Source organism: Uranotaenia lowii, chromosome 1 (genome assembly GCF_029784155.1).
Source record: "Uranotaenia lowii strain MFRU-FL chromosome 1, ASM2978415v1, whole genome shotgun sequence".
NCBI classification, from domain to species: domain Eukaryota; kingdom Metazoa; phylum Arthropoda; class Insecta; order Diptera; family Culicidae; genus Uranotaenia; species Uranotaenia lowii.
Genome location: NC_073691.1, coordinates 23,832,261 through 23,853,746, shown reverse-complemented (window position 1 = coordinate 23,853,746; position 21,486 = coordinate 23,832,261). Strand labels below are relative to the sequence as shown.

Sequence of the window (21,486 nt, the reverse complement as noted above, 5' to 3'; positions counted from 1 at the left end):
CCCAGCAAGCGATCTGTCAAACTCTAATTTGTTTTTGTTTTTGCTTATTATTTTTCGTTGCACGTGAAGTGTTTGACTCCATATTTGAGTGATGAAGCATTCAAACCAAACTGACTTTCCAGCTATTGAAATAGCTGGAAAAACAGCAAACGTTAATGCTGGTTTTCAGCAATTCAAATTGCTGGAAAATCAGAAATCCAGATTGCTGAAAGCCAGCTATTTCAATTCAATATTAAATTTTGAATACTGACTGTGCAAAAAATATGCAATAAAAACAATCATTTTCTCCCATTTTTCAATAAGAGATTTATTTATTTCAAGAAACATGATTTTTTTTTCTTCAATATTCTAACACCGGCTCTGCGGTGGCAGCTGCGTGCCAAAGTGTTGATCATCCGCCACCTGTAAAAATCGTTTTGTTTTGTATCTTTTATGGAATACCTACCTGTCAAATAAAAACTCACCCTTCACTTTTTAGAGCTTGAACATTGAACCAGAAAACAGTGCTAAGGAGTTTTTTGTCCAAGCTTTCGGCGGTGTTGCCACATATTTTATTTTAAGAGGGATCAAACGTCGCTTCTCTTCTATGCAGGTTCAGTAGTCTCACCTTGCTTCAGCGTACGAAAACAAACCGACTCCAATTTGACAAATCGATTGCTAATTTTCCAGCAAACTAGATCAATTGCTGGAAAGTCCAGCAATTTGAAAACCGATTGCTGATTGTTCACCAAAAATGACAAGAACACAACCGAATGATGAAAAATCCATCAATTAAAAAACCGATTGCTTGTTTCCAAGAAAAAAATTGGATTGCTGAACGTTTCAAGATTTTCTTTTTTGCTGGAAATCGAGACAAAAATTTACTGATTATTGCGAGCAGCACACTCTCTCGGCCGCTAAGCTACAGTTCAGCTGGTGTAGTGCAAATTTGATGTTCCACAATGGCTTATCCAGCCAGAAGATTTTGGTTGGCTGGACGAGGGAATTGCGTGATTGTGCTGTTTCAAAGTGTTTTCGTAGTGAATAATATAGGCGCATCCTGCAATCGATCGGTAAGTCAAAGATTTTTAAGAAATTGGAAAGAAGTTTGCTGGTGAAAAGTGTTTGTTCCGATCTGATAGAAATGCGTGTTTAGAGAAAAGTTTTTCTTGATGGCCGGAAAAAAGGTTTCATACAATTCTTACAATCGTACGAATAAAAGTCAAAATTTTAAAAATCTTTTTTCAGCTTTCGCGATTAGCAACTTTAAAATCTCAATCAGGTGGACCTCAATCCTATTCGGTTATATTACCAAAAATATCAAGATTATGTAACAGAATTAATTTTTCTAAAATCATTTGAGGAGTATACTTAGGTACAGTTGATATGGTTGACTTTGATGAGTGACGGAAATAGTATTATTTAGTAGATGACCAATTTCAACTTCCTAACTAATTAAGATGAGATGTTGAGATAAAAATCATTGAGACGGAAGGTCCAACGGAAGAGTGTTCTGAGGGTTCAATTAATGATATCTCGTTGGATCGGAAAGACCAACATGAAGAATGTTTTGAAGTTTCATTTTAATAATTTTCGTTAGATCGGGAGGACCAATATAAAGAGTATTCTGATGGTTCACTTTACGAATAATCGTTGATTCGGGAGGACCACACCAGGAAGGTTCACTTTACGAACTATCGATGGATCGGGAGGACCAACATAAAGAATGTTCTGGAGGTTCACTTTAATAATTTTCGTTAGGTTTGGAGGACCAACATGAAGAGTGTTCTGAAGATTCACTTTACGAATTATCGTTGGAACGGGTGGAACAACATGAAGAGTGTTCAGAAGGTTCACTTTACGAATTATCGTTGGATCGGGAGGACCAACATGAAGAATGTTCTGAAGGTTCACTTTAAGAACTATCGTTGCATCGGGAGGACAAACATAAAAAATGTTCTGGAGGTTCACTTTAATAATTTTCGTTAGATTGGGAGGACCAACATGAAGAGTGTTCTGAAGGTTCACTTTACGAATTATCTTTGGAACGGTTGGAACAACATAAAGAGTGTTCTTAAGGTTGACTTTACGAACTATTGTTGGATCGGGAGGGCCAACATGAAGAATGTTATGAAGGTTCATTTTAATAATTTTCGTTGGATCGGGAGGACCCACATGAAGAGTGTTCTGAGGTTCACTTTACGAATTATCTTTGGATCGAGAGGACCAACATGAAGAATGTCGTGAAGGGTCATTTTAATCATTGTCGTTAGATAAGGAGGACCAATATGAAGAGTGTGCGGAAGGTTCACTTTACAAGTTATCGTTGAATCGGGAGGACCATCATGAAGAGTGTTCTGAGGTTCATTTTACGAATTATCGTTGGATCGGGAAAACCAACATGAAGAACGTTGTGTAGGTTCTTTTTAATAATTTTCGTTAGATTGAGAGGACCAACATGAAGAGTGTTTTGAAAACTTTACGAATTAAAGTAGGATCGAGAGCACCAACATGAAAAGTGCTCTGAAGGTTCTCTTTACGAATTATTGTTGGTTCGGGAGGACCAATATGAAGAATATTCTGAAGGTTCATTTTAAGAATTTTCGATAGATCGGGAGGACCAACATCAAGAGTGTTTTTTTTTGTGATGGTCCCACAGGTCCATTTGGGTCCTTCCTCCACCCCAGTGAAGGTTCACTTTACGAATTATCGTTGGATCGGGAGGACCAACATGAAGAATGTTCTGAAGGTGCATTTTAATAATTCTCGTTATATTAGGAGGACCAACATGAAGAGTGTTATTAAGGTTTACTTTACAAATTATCGTTGGATCGGGAGGACCAACATGAAAAATGTTATGAAGGTTCTTTTTATTAATCTTCGTTTGATCGGGAGGACTAATATGAAGAGTGTTCTGAAGGTTCACTCTACGAAATATCGTTGGATCGGGAGGACCAACAAGAACGTCATTAAAAAAAAAGTTCTGACAATGATAACAAATATTGTGTTGTTACTAATTATGTTATAATCATAAAGAAAAACTTATAATTAAACAAAAGCAGAACTGCGTGAAAATTCTCAACTGACAACTGACGGGAGGTTGAACAGAGAAAAAGTTAAAACGGGCTATCAACTTCTCTTTAACAGACCATCCTTCGAATAGGTACTAAAAAAGTAAAGAGCGATAATATTCGGAAAAGGAAAGAATAGAATGGCAAGCTTTGAAATCGAAAAAAATGTATATTTTTTCATTTTCTTTCCTTAGTGTGGAGGGGAGATGTGTAGCCGATCGTTGCAAGCGGCACACTCTCTTGGCCGGTTGAATGTCTGTCCACAACTAGAAAGGTTCGTTGAAGGTAGGAAAAGCAATTGATTTTTGATTTGAAATTCGTTTATTTGGAAGGGTGCCGTGCGCTATGCCGATTAAGCACCCTTCAGGAAAAGCAATTGAACTTCGTTCAAATGAGCTTAAACAAGACTGTTAAACACTCTTTCAATTGAAAATTGTACAAGGCCACAAAACTTGCATTCAGGACCAATTTCTGCGCAAAAAATACGTTTATGTGTTTTGGTTTACTTACAGGTTTTCTCCGAAAACTACATTTTTGAAAGTTCAGTGTTTCAATTTTTGAATCCCAAAAACTTTTAATTTTTATTATTTACAAACAATCAAAACTGAAAAGCCAAAACCTGCTGCTGTCATTGATCCAACCCGTCCCGTGGGAAAGGGTACTCTCACTACAACGCCTGCCGCGATTCAAATCCGCTTTATTCGCGACCAAAAAGTTCGTCGTCGTCGTCGTCGTAAATCACACCATCATCCATCGATGCAACTCGAACTCGAACGGGAAAGCCGTCGTCTTTCTGTTCTAACCAAGTTCTCGATTTCCACGAGTTGGGGTTGCAATCCGTGCGATTGGGAAGGAGTTAATTGAAACATTTAAATATATAATTATGGCTGGATGGCTTGGCTTGGCTCTTCCCGTTCCACCATTTGTTCTCTAAGACTAGGATTCTGATTTTATAGAGTGCAATCGGTGTGGGTCGCTTGGAGGTGCCGAAGGTGAAAAACTTAACCTCATCTCCGGGGAAAAGTCTCATTCCACCAAGAGCCGTCGTCTTTGAATGGAAATTAGTCGTCATTCTTCGCTTATCCTCGAACTTTTGGTAGGTAGTAAAAGCGGAAGGGTTGAAGTCGAAGGCAATAAAAACTTATTGGAAAAGTTTTTCGCGCTTTTCCACGCGGATTTGAAACGAACGAACGATAGCTTTATTATTCAGACGACGACTCGGGAGTCTGGTCCCGGGAGTTTGGGGACTCCATGCTTTGGGAAAAGAGACAGCCGCGGTGCGGCAATGTTTCTAGCCGGATTGATTGACTTAATCACTTCAGATTTCGAGTGATTGTCTTCCGGCGAGTCGAGTTAAAGAAAAAAGAGTAGGAAAAGATGCGATGGGAATCCGACCAGATGCAGCAGATTTACACTAATGGCTTTCGAAGAATTCCGGTGAGAGCTATCAGTTTGAAACGATTTGGATTAATTTTTTTTCTTTATTTTTGATAATTTTTCTAACTTCCATTTAGGTTTACTTTTGTGTCATTTAGGATACTTTTTTTTGTTTGTTTTGCTTTTCAAAACAGTGATTAGTACTTTTCTTTGGTTTATTTATTCCTACTCATTTTTCACCGTTTGTTTTTCGTTTTTAACTTCGACTGTTTACTTTGGATTATTTCTGTTTTTGGATACTGTTTACATTTTCCTGAACATTGATTTCGGTTAGAAAACTTTGGTTATAAACATTTATGTATATTGTTTTAACTTTACCCTTTTATGATTGGAAATGTTGGAACGTAAAACTTTCATTGTTTTTTCATGTTTTGGGAAATTTACTTCATGACCAGTAATGTCTAAACTAATACTCGTTTGACTGTGTTTACTTCCACTTTTGATGCAAAAATAAACAGTTTTTTTTAAACAAAAATTCTACCCAATTGGCAGGCATTCATAACCAACAAATATTCGCTCTAATGGACCTAAATATGTACAAGCAATCAATTTACAGAGGGAGTTTCATTTTGTTCGTTCTTACCTGCTACATAACCTTAAAACAATATTTTTACAGTACAGCACAAAATATGGTTTCGATACTTCGCCACTTCACATTGCGAGAATCACTTTCTGGTACAGTCCTTTCGATTACTTCTCGAGTTGTTTTTTTTTTCTTTTAAGAAATCTCCTCAGTTCGCTTCATTCCGTTCCGATTTTCCACCCATTTTCCTAGCAGTTATGACATTATTTATGTTTTTGTTTATTTAATTTTTTTTTCTGGCTGCAATCAATCGAAGGAGGCCCCCCGTTTGCCCGGCTCAAAATGAAATATGAAGTGTCAATCGTAATAAACACGCGTTCACATGATTTAAATAGAGAAAAAAAAAATCCACGTTGCATCTAATTGAGCCAATTTGATTTATGCGGGGAGTCATGCGCTTTTTTTACGTGCCGTTGTGCGCCATTTTGTCATCCCTCCAGGGGGGAATTTCTCTATTGATGGGGAAAACTTGCAGTCGCGTGCACTTTTCTCCGGTTTGCAAACAGCAACCAAACGTTGTTGAATATTCATTTATTTTCCACGAGCGATTGGCTCTGTGTTGATTTTGTGTTTTCATTTTTTTCCCATGATCCTACTTTTTTTTTGTTGACTGCAATTCACAGAGTTTATTAATCACAAAATACACGCGAGGGGTCCCTCGATTGCGCGAGCAGCTAATTGGATTTGGCACATTAATTATCGCGAGGAAAACTACGAGACGGGGTGACTATTTAGTGGGAGAATGTTTTTTTCAGTGTCTTTTTATTTACTTCTTCCTGAATTCTGACAGATTAATTAGAAAAAAAATAAATATAACAAAAGTAGGTGGAAACGAAAATTAGCCTTCGGGACACTGAGAAAACTTACATTGGTATTGCACATCGTTGTTTGCGATTGTTTTTTTGATATTTTCAAACATGTTCTAGTTTTGATAGTTTTTTTTTATGTGTTTGAGTATTTGTTTACATTTTGCTGCTGAGAATTCTGAAGGTTGAAGTGCGTTAGACAAAGATCGATGTTTCCATTCAAAAAAACGACAGGTCAATGGGTAAATTTTACCCTAAATCTGACAAAAATTTACACACTGCGAAAAAAATCAACTTAAAAATCAGCTGAATATCATCATAAAAATTTGTAAACAAACTGAAATTTTTTATATTTCAAATCTAACACAATTCAACCTTTCTAACCCGAACAGCAAAACCCAGCCAGTATTTATCGTTAATAATTACACATTCAGGAGATTCGTTTGAGATAAAAACAAGAGCTCAAATACGCTCTCGAAAAACGTAAACAAAAACAAACTAAACGGAAAACTTCTAGGGGTAACAGCTTAACTGGCCGTACTGAGGGCGGCCTTCATGTGCGTCGGCGTTCCGAAGGGCGACGAAATTCCTCCCGGTCCCAGGTTGTTACTGTTGTTGTTGTGATCCCCACCGGCCGTGGGTCGTTGTTGTTGTTGTTGCTGCTGTCCGGCAGCAGCTACCAGGTGACTCATGAGTCCGTTGGGATTCGGAGACTGTCCCTGTTGTTGTTGCTGTTGTTGCTGCGCCGCGGCCGATCCTGGATGGTGCTGATGATGATGATGACCGATGCCATTCTGAACCGGATGTTGACCACCGGCTTGTTGCTGTTGTTGACCCATTTGACGTTTCAGCATTGGGTGGTTCGCCATCGAGGCGAATACTAGCCGCTCTTCGTAGTCGTACTCGCAGAGGATTTTGTTCTCGCACAGGTAGAATTTGTCTCCGACGCAGAATCTGCAAAGGAAAAAACGACACGAAAAAGGTTGAAACATCTATACGAAGGTTTAAATCAGTGTTGATACTCGGTTAGAAAAAAAAAATAAAAATAAAACAAAACAAAACTAGTTTGACGTTCAGAGCAATGAATCAATGTGGCGTGGTTTGATATTTGCATTCCGAAATCTATTGCTCTCCAGAGACAACCTTTGCAGAAACGAAAAAAGCCTCAAAAAAGCAAAATTGCAATTTACACGTTCAATTTGTATCGCGCCAACTGGCTGAAATGAAACGATTTTGGTTTTCGTTTTTTTTTCTGTTATTTGGGTTCAACTGGGATGGATTTGGTTTTGAATTGAAAGGTGTAACTTTTGGTCGATGAACCGAATCGAAATTGGTGCTTTAGGCGATTAAACTTGAAGCAGTGGTCGAGAAGAACGGTTTGTCTTATTTGATTTTCACGAAAAAAAACATATGAGTGATCGATAGTTTTTGTTTTAGTTTGACTAAAATTGAACGTTCGTTCGACAAAAATATGGCAAAGAGTAGTTCGGTATTCCAATGTTATCTTCGGTTTTTGCGAAATTCGATACTTCTACCACTGATCATACTGACTGGACTCTCGATTTCGTTTTCTGGAAAAATTTTCCAACAGTACGCAATATCGATTCCAGAGTGCGCATCGATCGATTTGAAGAAATGCTATCCCAGTTAGGAAATGCCACCCAACTTTAAAATAAAAACAGGCAATTTCTACGATAAAATTGGGCTAAACAGGTCCAGTTTCCTACAGGGCACTTTTTGTCGAATTTTTCAGGTTCGCCACCTGCCGTCGATATTCCGAACCTACTAAATTTGACAAAAACAAATTAGACAGAAAATGGTTGAATTTTTGTTCTAAGTGTCAAGTCAGTGTGATCAGTGCTTCTACTGCTTTACACTTTAGCTTAGCTTAGCTTAGCTTGGTTGACTACTCATATCCACCTTAAATCATTGAACTTGAAGTGCTTAGACATGACCATTCATTTAAAGCCTCAGATAACATATTTGATTAGACTTTATTCAACTTACGCACTTCGAATTCCATGATCGCTGGCGTGGCTAAGCAGAACAAGTTCTACCTCGCCAATGGTTGCTACTCCGTGATTGATCGAGGCCATCAGTTTTGTGCAAGGGCCAAAAGAATGGTGCTTGGGACTAGCAGTTCATTCACAATGCACAAAACTCATGCTCTCCCTTTGAAAATGATCAATAACGGCGCCGGCCACGTCCTAGTAGTCAATGAGGAATGAAAGAAGGATTGTTAGTAGGATACTACAAAGAATCAATTAACAACTATTTGTCCTTTTATATTTCAAAGATTAATTTAGAAATATTCAGGAACAAAAGAAAGTCAATATCTTCAACTATAGAAACCGTCTATACGTCTGCGAATCTATATTGAAATATCCCAGGAAAGGGTTGTGTTAAAAGGGGAAAGGTTAAAGATCAGGATCCATTTTGGTCAATGGTGCGATCGAGTTTTCCTACACCTCCTATGCTCCTAGATTTTTCCTAAGGAAACTCCTATTTCTATCTTTGAGGCAGTAGAAAGAAACTAAGAAAGACCTAGTAAAGTGAAAAATGTGTTTAATTTTTTAACTAACTTGTATTCCTAATTCTTATTCCTGATCCACTAACGTTTTTCCAAAAACGACTTTTCAGAGTTAAGAGACTTTTATCATACTTCTAAGAATTTGTTTTAAGGAAATGTAGAAAATATTAAAATGTTGTTGATGGATGAAGTGAATCATATTTTTGTTCTATTTGATTTTTGACTTGTTATGTAGTTTGTGATAACTGAATTAAATCGTTTTTGGAACTCATTAGTACAACTCAACTCTTTGCCTCATATTCTTTATGAAAAATTCATCTCATTTAAACAAAGTTTTATGACGGTACAAATGTTTAATCATTTATTAACTTCCGTGATGGATATAAAAATTATTATGGAATTATTAATTATTTATCAAAGTATAAATAATGCAATATGTTATAGTGAATCATTTATTGGCCCTTATTGTTTTATATCAACTTACAGCACTGTTGATTATTATAAACAGAATGCAAATTGAAAACTACGTTATTGAATCTTAAGTATCACGACGAAATTATTGAAAATTTGATATTTTAATACTATTGTTAATTGTTTGTATTGCTGAAGATATTTTGATGCAGGAATAGGTGCATAACTAATTTATTTTGATACTGATGATTGAATGTAAAATTTATGTTGGTGGTTCATAACAGTTTCAAATCAATCTAGCTAGATTCAAAAATATTTATTTTAATTATTATTTCCAATTAATAATGCTTTCTTGAAAATCCCCTATTTGTTTTCTCAGCCTCGTGGTGACAAGGCTTTTTGAAAATTTATACCTATACAATCCAACCTAATGAGAGAACAGTTTTGTTGAAACATCTATAAACGCTAAAAAATATGATGTTTTTTCCTTAAATTTTCAACATTTCAGCAACGCGTTGAAATAAACACTCATAAATGCTATTCTTATAAATATTGATGATGAAAATAGCTTCTCAAATGTACGATAATGCCTTTCAATTAATCGATACCATTGTTCAATTCAGTTAGAGCTTAATGTAAAATGTAGTAAAATGATGATAACAAAAACATTGACCTTTGCTGGAGTATAATTTCGCTAAATGAGGCATAATCCAAATTCAATAATAATATTAAAATACCGGCTCATTTCTTCGGAATGACCCAAATCCAAATAAAAAGCCAACAAAACATATTTAAAATAAAAATTAAAAAACTTGATCAAATGTAAGAGTCAATTCTAGTCGATGGTAGATGCATCAAATCGCAGATCTTTTAAGCTGCTGGGGAATATGAGACCCGTTTCGAGTCCCCCGAACAAGACAAAGATCCGAGACCCTCCGCAGCCATCAAAACAGCGTATCCGTCTCCCAACGGATGCCAGGCTTCAGGACGCTTCTCCGAAAAGCAAACAAACAAAAAAATTTAGAAACGAAATACTTATCTGAAGTGATGTTAATTCCTTCGGACATTTCAAAAACAGAAATCGCTTTTGCACGAGGTTCTCGATACAGGTTGTTGTTGTTTCCTCACGTATCTCCAGTGTTATTCCAATGTCTCCTGTTCCAGTAACGGCGTATCGAGGCCGGGTATCCATACACATAGTTTTTGCTTCGTTACGCTCAATGAGCGGATTTTGACACTTCAACCATAAAATGTTCACTTGGCACCTGATGATTTTTCTTCACAGAACTAATCCGAATCCGCTTAGTAGCAGAGTTATATATCGATCTCAATTCTCATAGCCTAAATTCTCCAGAAATATGAACAAAATTTCACCATTTACAGCTTCGAAAAATTTGATGTCAAAATTTCGCGTCTGCTTCTATTCAGGCCCAGCCTACTCTTCCGCTTCTACTGCTTTACACTTTAAAAATAAAACTCGGTTTTGCTGAGAAAAATCCTTACTCCCCTAGTATAACATTCTTAACATTTTAACGACTTGTACGATAACCCACTTATAAATGTATAAGCATCCCATTTGGTTTGAGGAATGCTCCCCAATTATTCCAAGAAGCGTCATTCAAAATTTTTCAGCTATTTCGATCCGTCAATCTTTGTTTTATTTTTTGGATCTCAGATAGACAGATAGAGTAAGGTGGGGTAAAAGTACGAAACGGGTAAAAGTACGTTTTGGGATTATCACAAACCAAGAACAGTAAAATTCAAAACTCTGGCGTGGATGGATAGTGATTTGGACTGCCAACAACCAGCCATAATTTGTTTTCGTAGAAATTGGAAATGTATGTATTGTATGTATGTATTTCTACCACCCAGGTAGCAAGGCACAGCCGGTAGCAGCGAGCAACTCTTGCTCTGTAATTTGTTCCAGACTCATCCGATTGATAAGTTCAAATGCCTTTGAATGGACTGTTCCAAAGGAGAAGAGATATAAGCAGAAGCGCTTATAGCTCTAGATGGGGAAAGGATTGAGTTGTCTCCATCGAAAGAACATAATAAACCTATCTAACATTTGAGTCGACCATTACAATGCAGAGCGCTCAGCTGGGTGGGGAGACGAGCCCGTCCTCAATTCGCGATTCAGTGCAGGTGAGGTAGCCCAATGCTCTCCTCAAAAATCGCTTCAATCGGATGCCCGGATGGAACCCCCCCAAACCCCGAAATTTGATTTATGTTATATTTCGTTTTATATTATTCGATAGTCAAGTTACCTTTAATACCACCTGGAAATAAAATAAATATAAAGTTCATAAATAAAACATTAAAAATCGTTTCTCAAAAGCGTCTTAACCCTTTCTTCAACCCGTTAGCACCTGGCTCTCATCCACTCTCGATTTCATTCACACTCCCGCAACCAAGTTGACGAGCTTTTCCCACACCAGCAAACCTCTAACCACAGATATTCATTCCCACACTATATCGGATATGCTTAGCAACCCACACATACACTATGCGATTTGCTTTTTCGGCTGAAAACTTTTTCTTCGTGTAGCCAATAAAAACCTTCACCCACACACTTAACTACAGGCCTACAGTAGAGCCCGTTTTGCACTGAATGAACCTCTTCTCTTTCTTAGCCGCTCTCTCACAGCATATAACCGCCTTTCACTTTTGCACGAGGAAAAAACTTCGCACTTTAGCCGCCCTCTCCCAGAACTAAATTTTCTTCCTGCCTTTCTCAATATGGCTTCCTCTTCAGCCCGGAATGAAACCCAGATTTCCCTCGTTTAAGACTGGATTTTGCCCCTTTTTATTCGATTTCACTACCCAAGCCACCAATATCACACGCGCAACAATCACTAAACACCACAAAAAGCCGCGGTCCACTCGTATTAACGATCGAAAAAACTTCAAAACGCCACCGCCAAACGCACGTCCGATCTAATTCGCTCGCTCTCCGCGTCACGTTTTCGTAGAAATTGGAAATACACCGAAAAATGAGGTAAAGTAGCTTTTTTGCTTGAATGATGTAATATTTCAAATAACGGCAAACATGTTTGTGCAATCAAAAGTCTGGCTTTCAATGAAAGTTTTAATGTGTCTTTTTAGTTGTTTTCAATCACTATCAAACGCCGAAGAAAGAATTTAATTACTATGTCTCTGTTCTGCACAATAAACTGTGAATCATAAGAAACCTTGAAGGGGCAAAAGTACGAACTGCAAATGGGGCAAAAGTACGAAGGGTCTACTGAAGTAAATCTGAACGATAAATTTTAAAGTCTTTTTTAAATGTTCTGGAAACATCAGCGCATATTTTTGTTTCTACAGGACTTGCTCGCGCGAAAAATTGCTCAAATACGATGAGAACTGGATTTCGAAAACCTGCTGAATATGGACAGTTAGTGGAGAACTCTAAATTCGCGCAGGTTATTTGCCCATGTATAGGATTTGTATCAGAAGCGAACAAGGAAGCTGCTGCTGTAAGCAGAGATTAATACAAAATAATTTTCCTGTTGACTTTATGCAGAATTGTGGAATTTTGAATGGTCGTACTTTTACCCCACATCATTCGAACTTTTGCCCCAGAGGTGGGGTAAGAGTACGTTTCGATAGCAGTTAGGCATTTTCACTACTGCTTTCAAATGCGTTGATCGATTATCTTCGTAATTTCTTAGAAGAGAGATAAAAGTCTAAAGAATCAAATGCTGTTCTTGGTTTTTTGGAAAACAACCGGCAAAATTTTCTAAAAATAGGATAACACTAAGGTCGTACTTTTACCCCACCATACTCTAACATCAGCAAAATCAAGGATCCAAAAAAAATTCAATCTAAATCAATTGGATCAGAGGTCTTATAAAGTATATCAATAAATACCAGAATATGTCTCGAAAATCTACTAAGCATGAAAATTGGTGCCCTCACACATTTGCATAAGAACAAGTCAATGAGAGAGCGAAAAATAGTGACGACGCATAGACTTGTTTGTAAAAGTTCAAACATCCCAATCGAAAAGCCTAACTAATTCGGTTGAATGTGTGAAGATAATGCTTTGAGTTTTCTTCAATAGTAGTTTTCTTCAATAAGTCAGAAAATTTCCATGTTTGAACGATTGCCTCAACTACACGCACTGGGCACTCCTAATTTTCACGCATCCCATTTGGGTTGAAAAAAAACCCATAATAATTCCAAGGACCAATGTTCAAATTTGTTTGGTAAAACTAATCTATGTAGCTATCTTTTTCATTAGTTGAAGAAAACCTGCTTTGTAGCCGAGAGTGCTTTTAAGTCTTTCTTTAGGGTAAAAAATATTCTCCAGGGACCGAGGGTCTTTTTTGGGGTGAGACTCTTCCCTATGGCAGAGATAAAATTTTCAATTTTAGAGAAGAACTATTCTTTAGGGCCGAGGATCTACTTTCCAACTGAGAGGCCGGCTGAGTCTTTCCTGGGCTCGAGGATCTATTTTGAATCAAAAGTGAAACTAGAACGTTTATTCCAGAGCAAAGGATTAGTATTTTAGGGAACTTAAATCTTCACCGAGGCTACTTTTGTGTCGAGAGTCCACTTTGAGTCCGATTGTTTTCCCTTTTACTGTAGAACTTTTTTGGAGCTAAGACTCCCTAAGAACTGAAAATTCTTGTAGAGGCCGACAGTATTTTGACGGTTGAAAGTATTCAAATAATGGAAAGAAAGAAGTTTTTATCTGAAACCCTGCATCTTCTGCAGGACTGGACGGACTTTTAATGCCAAGGGCTTTCTCAAAAGCCATAGGTCTTATAAGACCTATGGCTTTTGAGAAAGCCTAACGTTTTTATAGAACGTTACTCTTCTTAAGGATCTTCTTAAAAGCATTGAAACTCTTCAGGATCGGTTTCCCTAGAACTGTAAATCGTCTTAAGAACTGCTACTGTTTTTAAGAGATCTGTATTGAGAGACTTCCTTAAGGTCAAGTGTAGTATTTTTAAATTACCGAGAGTCTTCTGGATAGTGGATACAGCTGTTTCGAAATTAACAAAACATGATTATTTTTGAGTCACTTTATAGCGTTTTGGTGGAATTTTATCTGGCAAAATCTGACAATAACGAAGCGAAACCATCATGAGATTGAATTTAAAGTACAATCAGTTAGTATAGATCCTAGGTTTTGAAGGGTACATATAAAATCACTCTTTTTAGGGTTTTAAAAACAGCGAGCAAAGTTTTCGTTTTAAAAAATGTGGTTTTTTTTTCACAGGGGCAGGATTTTAGAAAATCATTACATTTTATACAAAACATCAGCAAATACATACTTTAATATGCTAGGGACCTTACCACGAGTAGACACGTTATAGGATTCAAATGCTAGAATTTGTTTGAAATAGGATTTTTCATAAGTTTTGTCGTTCATCAGAAATCATCTGTCTCATAGCCTCGGTACAGGCTGTACAGCTTACGAGCTCTCGAGCTAGCAAAAATTAGTTGTTTGAGGTTAGGTTTGCATGACTCATAACGAGGCAAAACTTTCAGCATATCGGAGAAAAAATTTGCTGGACATTTAAGCGATCCACACTAAGTTTTTTGCATATTGAAAATGAAAAATTCTGCTATGGGGCTTGACTTCCCTGATGATCCTCAACCGTAGTTTTCGATTACGTGCTTCACTACAATGCTTGATTTGAACTTGGTGGACATTTTTGACAGTGTTTGCATACTCTTCCACCACTCACACACAGTGACTCTTTGAATAATCAACGGTCAGCTATCAATTTGAAAATGAGGGATTTTGAAGGAAATAGTGCACCATTATTTTTTTCTTTTCCTCTTGCATCGAAAATATCTCAAAAACTCGTAAATTTTAAATTTTGAAAAAAAAAAATAGCTCGGATAGAAATTTTTAAATTCAAATAACTAAATTCAAATCACGAAAAAGGTAATTTATTAATTTTATGTTCAACCATTAATATTTTATTCATTTCAAAAACTTCTTTTGAATTTATTTTATAAACTTTGCAAAACCCTATGCTGTTCAAGAAAAAAGATCGATATTCAATACGTGATTAAAAGGCTACAATTGTCTTGATTTCACCGTGTGAATTTAGATCAGAAATTAAGTGATGTCTTGTAAATGAGATTTAAATTCAGTTGTTTCAAAATTTTCTCATGGCGATGCGGCGCTAAATTAAAGCTGGTCAAACCCAACCAAATTTTCGATAAAAAGGTCAATAAAAGTCCAAAATGTTAAATTCTAACATAATTTGGAAGATAAGCCCCAAAGATCGTAACTATGCTAGGCATTTATTGAAAGTTTATTCATTTTTAGTATGTACTTCTATTTCGGTTCTATTTGAATATTCAACGATTCAAGAAATCTCTCTAAGGAAAACTAGCCATTTGTTACAAAATTTTGGAAAGATCCGGACCGGCCTGATTGCCCGGATTTCGTTCAGCCCGGATATTGACCGGATTTATTCACTTTATTTGCAAAACCAAACAAAATCTCGAATTGAGTTACTATAATCTTTTATTTTTGCGTCCAATAAGTTTCATCAAGTTCTAGAGCAACTTTCATCAGAAAAATCATAAATGATTTTCTGAAAGCCTCAAATAAGATTTAAATCTGTTGAAGTGTTTCGATAAAAATACCGATTCAAATGTTTTGTTTCTCGATCTATGTTGAATAATTTCTAGGTTTTGACCAAATTTGCCGGCGATTGCCCGAATATAGATTGAAAATTTTGAAAACAAATGCCCGGATTATGCCAGGTTTCGGAAGAAAACGGGAGTTGACATATTAACGCTATTAACCCTTTTATTTGTTTTACCATTTTCGTTTTTACTTAATCCTCGGCAAATGCGGCTATTTTATTATTTTATTATTTTTGAGTTGCTCGAAGTTTCGAGTTAAATTTTTCCGAACATGGTTTGGGTTTTAGTTTCAAAAATTTTCAGTTATCCTGGAGCAAAGGATTCACTGAAATACATGCCCTGAGCAGCTGAGACAAAAATTCCCGATTTTATGGAAAAATTTCCGATTTCTTTCCGCATTTCCCGACTTTCCCGAGGGAGTGGACACCCTGTATTATCGATGAGTCTTATGAAATGTCAACTGAAGGTTGACTGTCCACCATTTTTAAGCTAATTTCTTTTTATGACAGAAAGGCCAAATGTAGACCAAATGTTCTTACTTGGAGTATCCCTGAAGGACTGAAAATTGTCAGATTAAAGAACGGCATGTTATCCATGGAATCTATACGATATGGAACCAATCAAAAATTTGAGAAAATTTCAAACAAATAATTCCATTTGCTGATCAAAAATAGAATTCATCACTTCAGAAAAATCGTATCGTTGATTTTTTTTCCATCGTAGTTTTCTTTTGTAAGTTTTTTTAAGGTCTAGGGGAGATGGGGGCATAATGGCCACCTTAAGGAAAACGGTTATTAACCCATAGAAAATAGCTATAATATGGAGGTTACATTATTGTTTCGTGTTCAGACACTTGAAAAGCCTATTCCCTAACGGGCTGAAACGTGAAAAACTAGATGAAAACGTTTGAAATGCATTTTAAAAATTTTTGCCAAAAGCTGAAAACCAGCCACTGTGGAGGCATAATGAGAACCCCCCCTGAGGCAGTATGAGCACCATTAATCAGAGCAAGATGTGCGTTTTTGCCGGGGAATCTAGCAGCGAATTCAATTCGATGAAGTCAGGTGAGTCGTGGATTCATCAAACAAAGCGATAACAAAATAATCTATGTCTGTTTGTAGAATACAAACAATTCACGCACGCTCATACATTAAGTGCTTTGTTCGGAGGATGTTGCTACTAGCCGTATAATGTAACAATAAAAAAATCGATCATGAATTGTGAATGGAAAAAAATCACCTCGAACAGAAATCTAGCTCTAGTCTTTTGATTACCTCTCCGACACCTTACCAATAGGCTAAATCGTCGGATGAAAACTAGTCAAGGTGTGGCGCGATAAATCAATTTTAATTCGCTGCTAGATTCTACGGCAGAAAATGCTCATTATGCCTCGATAATATGGTGCTCTATATGCCCCTAGTCAACAAATTTAAGTAAAAACGTGTTTTAAAATTGATAAAAGTGAAAAATCAAAAATTTTATGATGGTAAAAATTGAGAAACAATGTGTACATCATGTTGCAGTGCGTACATTATAGATCAAGGTTATTTTAAGATCATAAGAGCTTATTTCGTGGTACTCAAAAATTATAATATTTTCGTAACTTGAGAAACAAGCTAGTTTTTTTTTAAATAACTCTGTAAAGATGATAAGGAGATTCCTTTTTTTGTGAAAAATTAATGCTATAGGAAGTAGGAAACAAATCCTCATGAAAATTTATTTAAGAAAATACGTACTTTCGTAGAAAAGCGTAGTGCTCATTATGCCCTGGGTGCTCGTTATGCCCTCATCTCCCCTATTTAGTTTAAATGCTTAAATTCAACTTTCTTGACTGAGACTGGGTTACTGGTACATTTTTTATCTGTTTCTGACCGTGTTCGGTTGAATAAAGTTGAAGTCTCAATCTGAAAATGCTTTTCAAAATCAGTCTTAGCTTGATTAAGGGAGGATTGAAATAAGTAAGATTTCTAATTGATTTCAATGACAGAGAAATTTTATGCATCCGATTGGAGTCTTGCGAATTGGATTGTTTTATCAACACCGGCACATCTGCCAACGACAAGTCATCACCAAGAAAACAACTATAGGGTGTCCCATCATGTCTAAGCAGATTTTGATACAACTCTGCCCATTCCGGATGACATTTAACGTATTCCTTAAAAAAAAAATGGACAAAATTCGACGATGTTACCTGGGTTTACTTTTTCACGCACTGACAAAACTTCTTATGAAGCATCTATCACAGTGACTCAAGAGTCAACAGAAAAAATTGACACCTCTATGCATGGCCGTAGGGGGTTTTGGGGTTTGAACTTGCTAGCAAGGTATTCTACTCTACATTTAAATTTTAAAATTCCTAATCAAATTTTGATCGATGAGTAAGACTATTCAAGAGTAACAATCTTAACTTAGAGATAATGCCAAAACATTGAAAACTAACCTCAGGATCAGAGTTCTGCTTCAGTTTTTCGAAATTTTCTTGCTTGTTGATAGAAACTCATTTCTGAACAATCAATTTCAAGTGATGTTAAAATCATTTCAGAGGTTTGGTCCCATATTATCAAAGTTTGGATTGTATATCTATCTTCATATTTTGGATTCTGTATCCAGTTTGGGATTCTTGATTTTCGGTTCAAATTCATCATTAGAAAACAGAAAGTAAGAGCTTTTTCAAGTTTAATTAGTATAAAATTCAGGAAAAATATTCAGTTAGGCTTCCGCTTTTTCAAATCCGAATTGCTGGGCCTTACTCTTAACCCCTGCCATCAGATTTTGTACAGCCAACTTGTCTACCTTCTTCGCCGCAGAAAGCCAGTTTGCCTTGAACTGCTGCTTGTCCTTAGCAGTTTTTTTTTGGTCTTCTTTAGGTTCCGCTCGACAATAGCCCAGTATTTCTCAATTGGGCGGAGCTCTGGCGTATTGGGAGGGTTCTTGTTCTTGGAAACCACCTGCACGTTGTTGGCAGCGTACCACTCCATGGCCTTTTTACCTAATGGCAAGATGCCAAATCCGGCCAAAACAGTACGGAACAACCGTGTTTCTTCAGGAAAGGCAGGAGACGTTTATTCAAACACTCTTTCACGTAAATTTCTTGGTTGACAGTCCCGGAAGCTATGAAAATGCTGCTTTCAAGCCACAGGTACAGATGGCTTGCCAAACCAGATATTTCTTGGCAAACTTTGACAGTTTCATGTGCTTGAAAATATCTGCTACCTTTCCCTTTCCTTTTGCCGTATAAAACTCCTGTCCCGGAAGCTGCTTCTAGTCGGCTTTGACGTAGGTTTCGTCGTCCATTACCACGCAGTCAAACTTCGTCAGCATCGTCGTGTACAGCCTCCGGGATCGCTCGATGCACGGTTGTAGACGATACACCCAGCTTATTTGCGGCATCTCGGAGAGAGAAGTTAGGGTTTCGCTTGAAACTACCGGCAACTCTCTATTTGTCATCTCAGCGGCTTCCGGTTTTCGATTTCCCCCCGATCCAGACTTCCTGGCTGTCGACAAACGTTCCCCAAACACTTTAATTACATACAACGGTTGATTTGGCAACTTTAGCGATTTTGCCAGCTTTGCGTGCAAGAAGCTCGGATTATCGCGATGCGCGAGCAAAATTCTGATACGCTGCTCTTCTTCCTTGGACGGCATTTTGACAATTGAAGAGTGAATTCCAAAATCAAAATACAAGCAACATTCTACACACACACTTTCAAAATGAGAGGTGTTCAGGTTTTTTAAATGCAAAGTTGAAAGAAATACGTCAAGTTGATATTGACCAAATTTTGACCGTATCACCCTTTAGTTCGAATATCAATTGAATAGTTTTTTTTTTAGGAAGATAGAACGTGAGATTAAAACAAACTATTGATGATTAACGGCACAAGTATCGCTAGAAATTAGTTGCGCTCCAATTTCAACTCGTGACCCTTCTAGTGAAAGGGTTTAACTTAAAGGTGACAAAAATTAATGTCGCGAGTTTGCTAGTACAAGCTACTAGTGTCAGTACTGCTAGAAATTAGTTAAGCTTCGATTTCAACTTGCGACCCCTCTAGTAGAAGGGTTGAGCTCCGCTCAAGATAAATGTTATGCGAGTGCTGCCCGTGGCTAAATGAGCGCGTTTTGAACCCTGACTACAAGTAAAACCCTTCACTTGACTGGTCGCAAGTTGAAATCGGAGATAAACTAATGTCTACTGGTACTAACAATAGTAGCTTGTACTAGCCAACTAGTGACACTAAGTTTCGTCATCTACAAGTCAAACCCTTGCACTAGAGAGATCGCAAGTTGAAATCATGAGCTTAATTAAATTCTACCGATACTAACACTAATAGATTGTACTAGCAAACTTGAGACATTAATTTTCGTCACCTACAAATCAAACCCTTTCACTTTGCTGGTCGCAAATTGAAATCGAAGCTACACCTAATTCTAGCGGTACTAACACTATTAGCTTGTTCTAGCGATCTCGCGACACTAATTCCAGTCATCTTCAAGTAAAAATGCTTCACTTGACCGGTCGCGAGTTGCAATCGGAGCTAAACAAATTTCTAGCGGTTCCTGAAACTAGTAGTTTATAGTAGCGAACTCACGATACAAGTTTTCAGCGCCTAAATATAAGTCAAACCCTTTCACTAAGTGGGTCGCAAGTTAAAATCGGAGCTTAACTCATTTTCCCTTTAATCATCACTTGGTTGTTTTAATTTTGCGTTTAATCTTCCTAAAGACAAGGTATTTCAATACACGCGGTGTTAACGGGTATTATTTTTTTTTTATTTTTGACGATCAATGAACTTCTTAACAGTCGAAAAAGGGACATTTGTGACAAATTTTCATAAAAAATACATCAACCACTTTCTATTGAACATGATTGGAGCGGCTTTCATAAAAATTTGAAAAGATTATGACAGGAAAGGTATGCGGAAAAAAGCTCCTTTACATTTGAAAGATAAAAATATGAAAGCTAAATATTTTAAAGCTTTGACTTTGACAGAGAGAATGCTGTCAGTTGAGTTAAGATTTGAGCTTTGATTGTAAAAATATTAAACACTGGTACCTGATTATCAGTTCTTGATAGCAGTTTCTAATGGATCGGAAATTTACAGAACCTGTTTTTTCATGCATCACACTATAAGGCGACCTTTTTTTTCAAACACTTCAGAACCAGTAAATTTTATTTTGAGAAAAATCCAAGCAAAAATAACTCATCTTTGCCCGTTTGCGTTTTCAATAACTGAAAGAAAAAAAATTCTTCATTTCAGGCAAATCATAAGATTAACAGTTGGTAGGTAAACAGTTCTCCCAATGAAGTCCCACTCTGTAAAATCATTTCAAAATCAATAAAGCTAACTTCAACAACAGGGGATCGAAATAAGTTGGATTTACGATCGGTTTTTATGAAAAACCTATTTTGTGAATAAGAATATTCCATAATCACCGATTTGGAACCACCTGCCAGCGACAAACTGTCACCAAGAAGACAACCATGTGTTTATTAATGCGAGAAATTACGAAGAAAACTCATCAACCCCCCTTACCTCTATATTGGGTAAGGGGGGGATGACGAAATGATTCCCGGGCAGGAAGAAAAAAGATCTCACATTTTATAAATATTTGCCTTTCCTGACGATTATACAGAGCTGGAGCTGGACCCGGACCGTTCTAATGTCCATCCATCCGAACTCTCTCTATCATAGTTTATGACAAACATAAGTATTCAAGTTAAAATAGAGAGAAGGATGAATCCATCAAACCAAATATGTAGTAGAAAACCGACGAGAGGGGTGTCACGAAAAACTGGTGTGCAACAACCCAAATCCAGGAAGGCAGCCCAAAACAATTCGAAACTATCCTAGCGAGTAATATTATTTTAATTTGATTTATAATCCTTGACAAATAAATTAAAGTAAGGGGGGATGACACCGGAATGATGATGATGTGCTGAGGACGACTTTTCCGAGGCAGTTAGGAGTTGGCATCAGCCAGCAGCAGGCACCAACAACTGCCAATCCCGCAAACACAAAGAGTGGGATATCATTCATATTTTGCGGTTTTCCG

At 37.0% G+C, this 21,486-nt stretch overlaps 1 protein-coding gene across 1 annotated transcript in view; it reads right to left on the bottom strand.

Annotated features, from left to right (window-relative positions):
- Positions 1-4,511: 4,511 nt before the first annotated feature.
- LOC129755374 (LIM domain transcription factor LMO4.1) overlaps positions 4,512-21,486 on the bottom strand; it is a 57,935-nt gene continuing 40,960 nt past the window's right edge. The window contains exon 4 of the mRNA XM_055751824.1: positions 4,512-6,830. Coding sequence (XP_055607799.1) covers positions 6,404-6,830 — 427 coding nt within the window. The 3' untranslated portion in view covers positions 4,512-6,403. The remainder of the gene's footprint in view (positions 6,831-21,486) is intronic.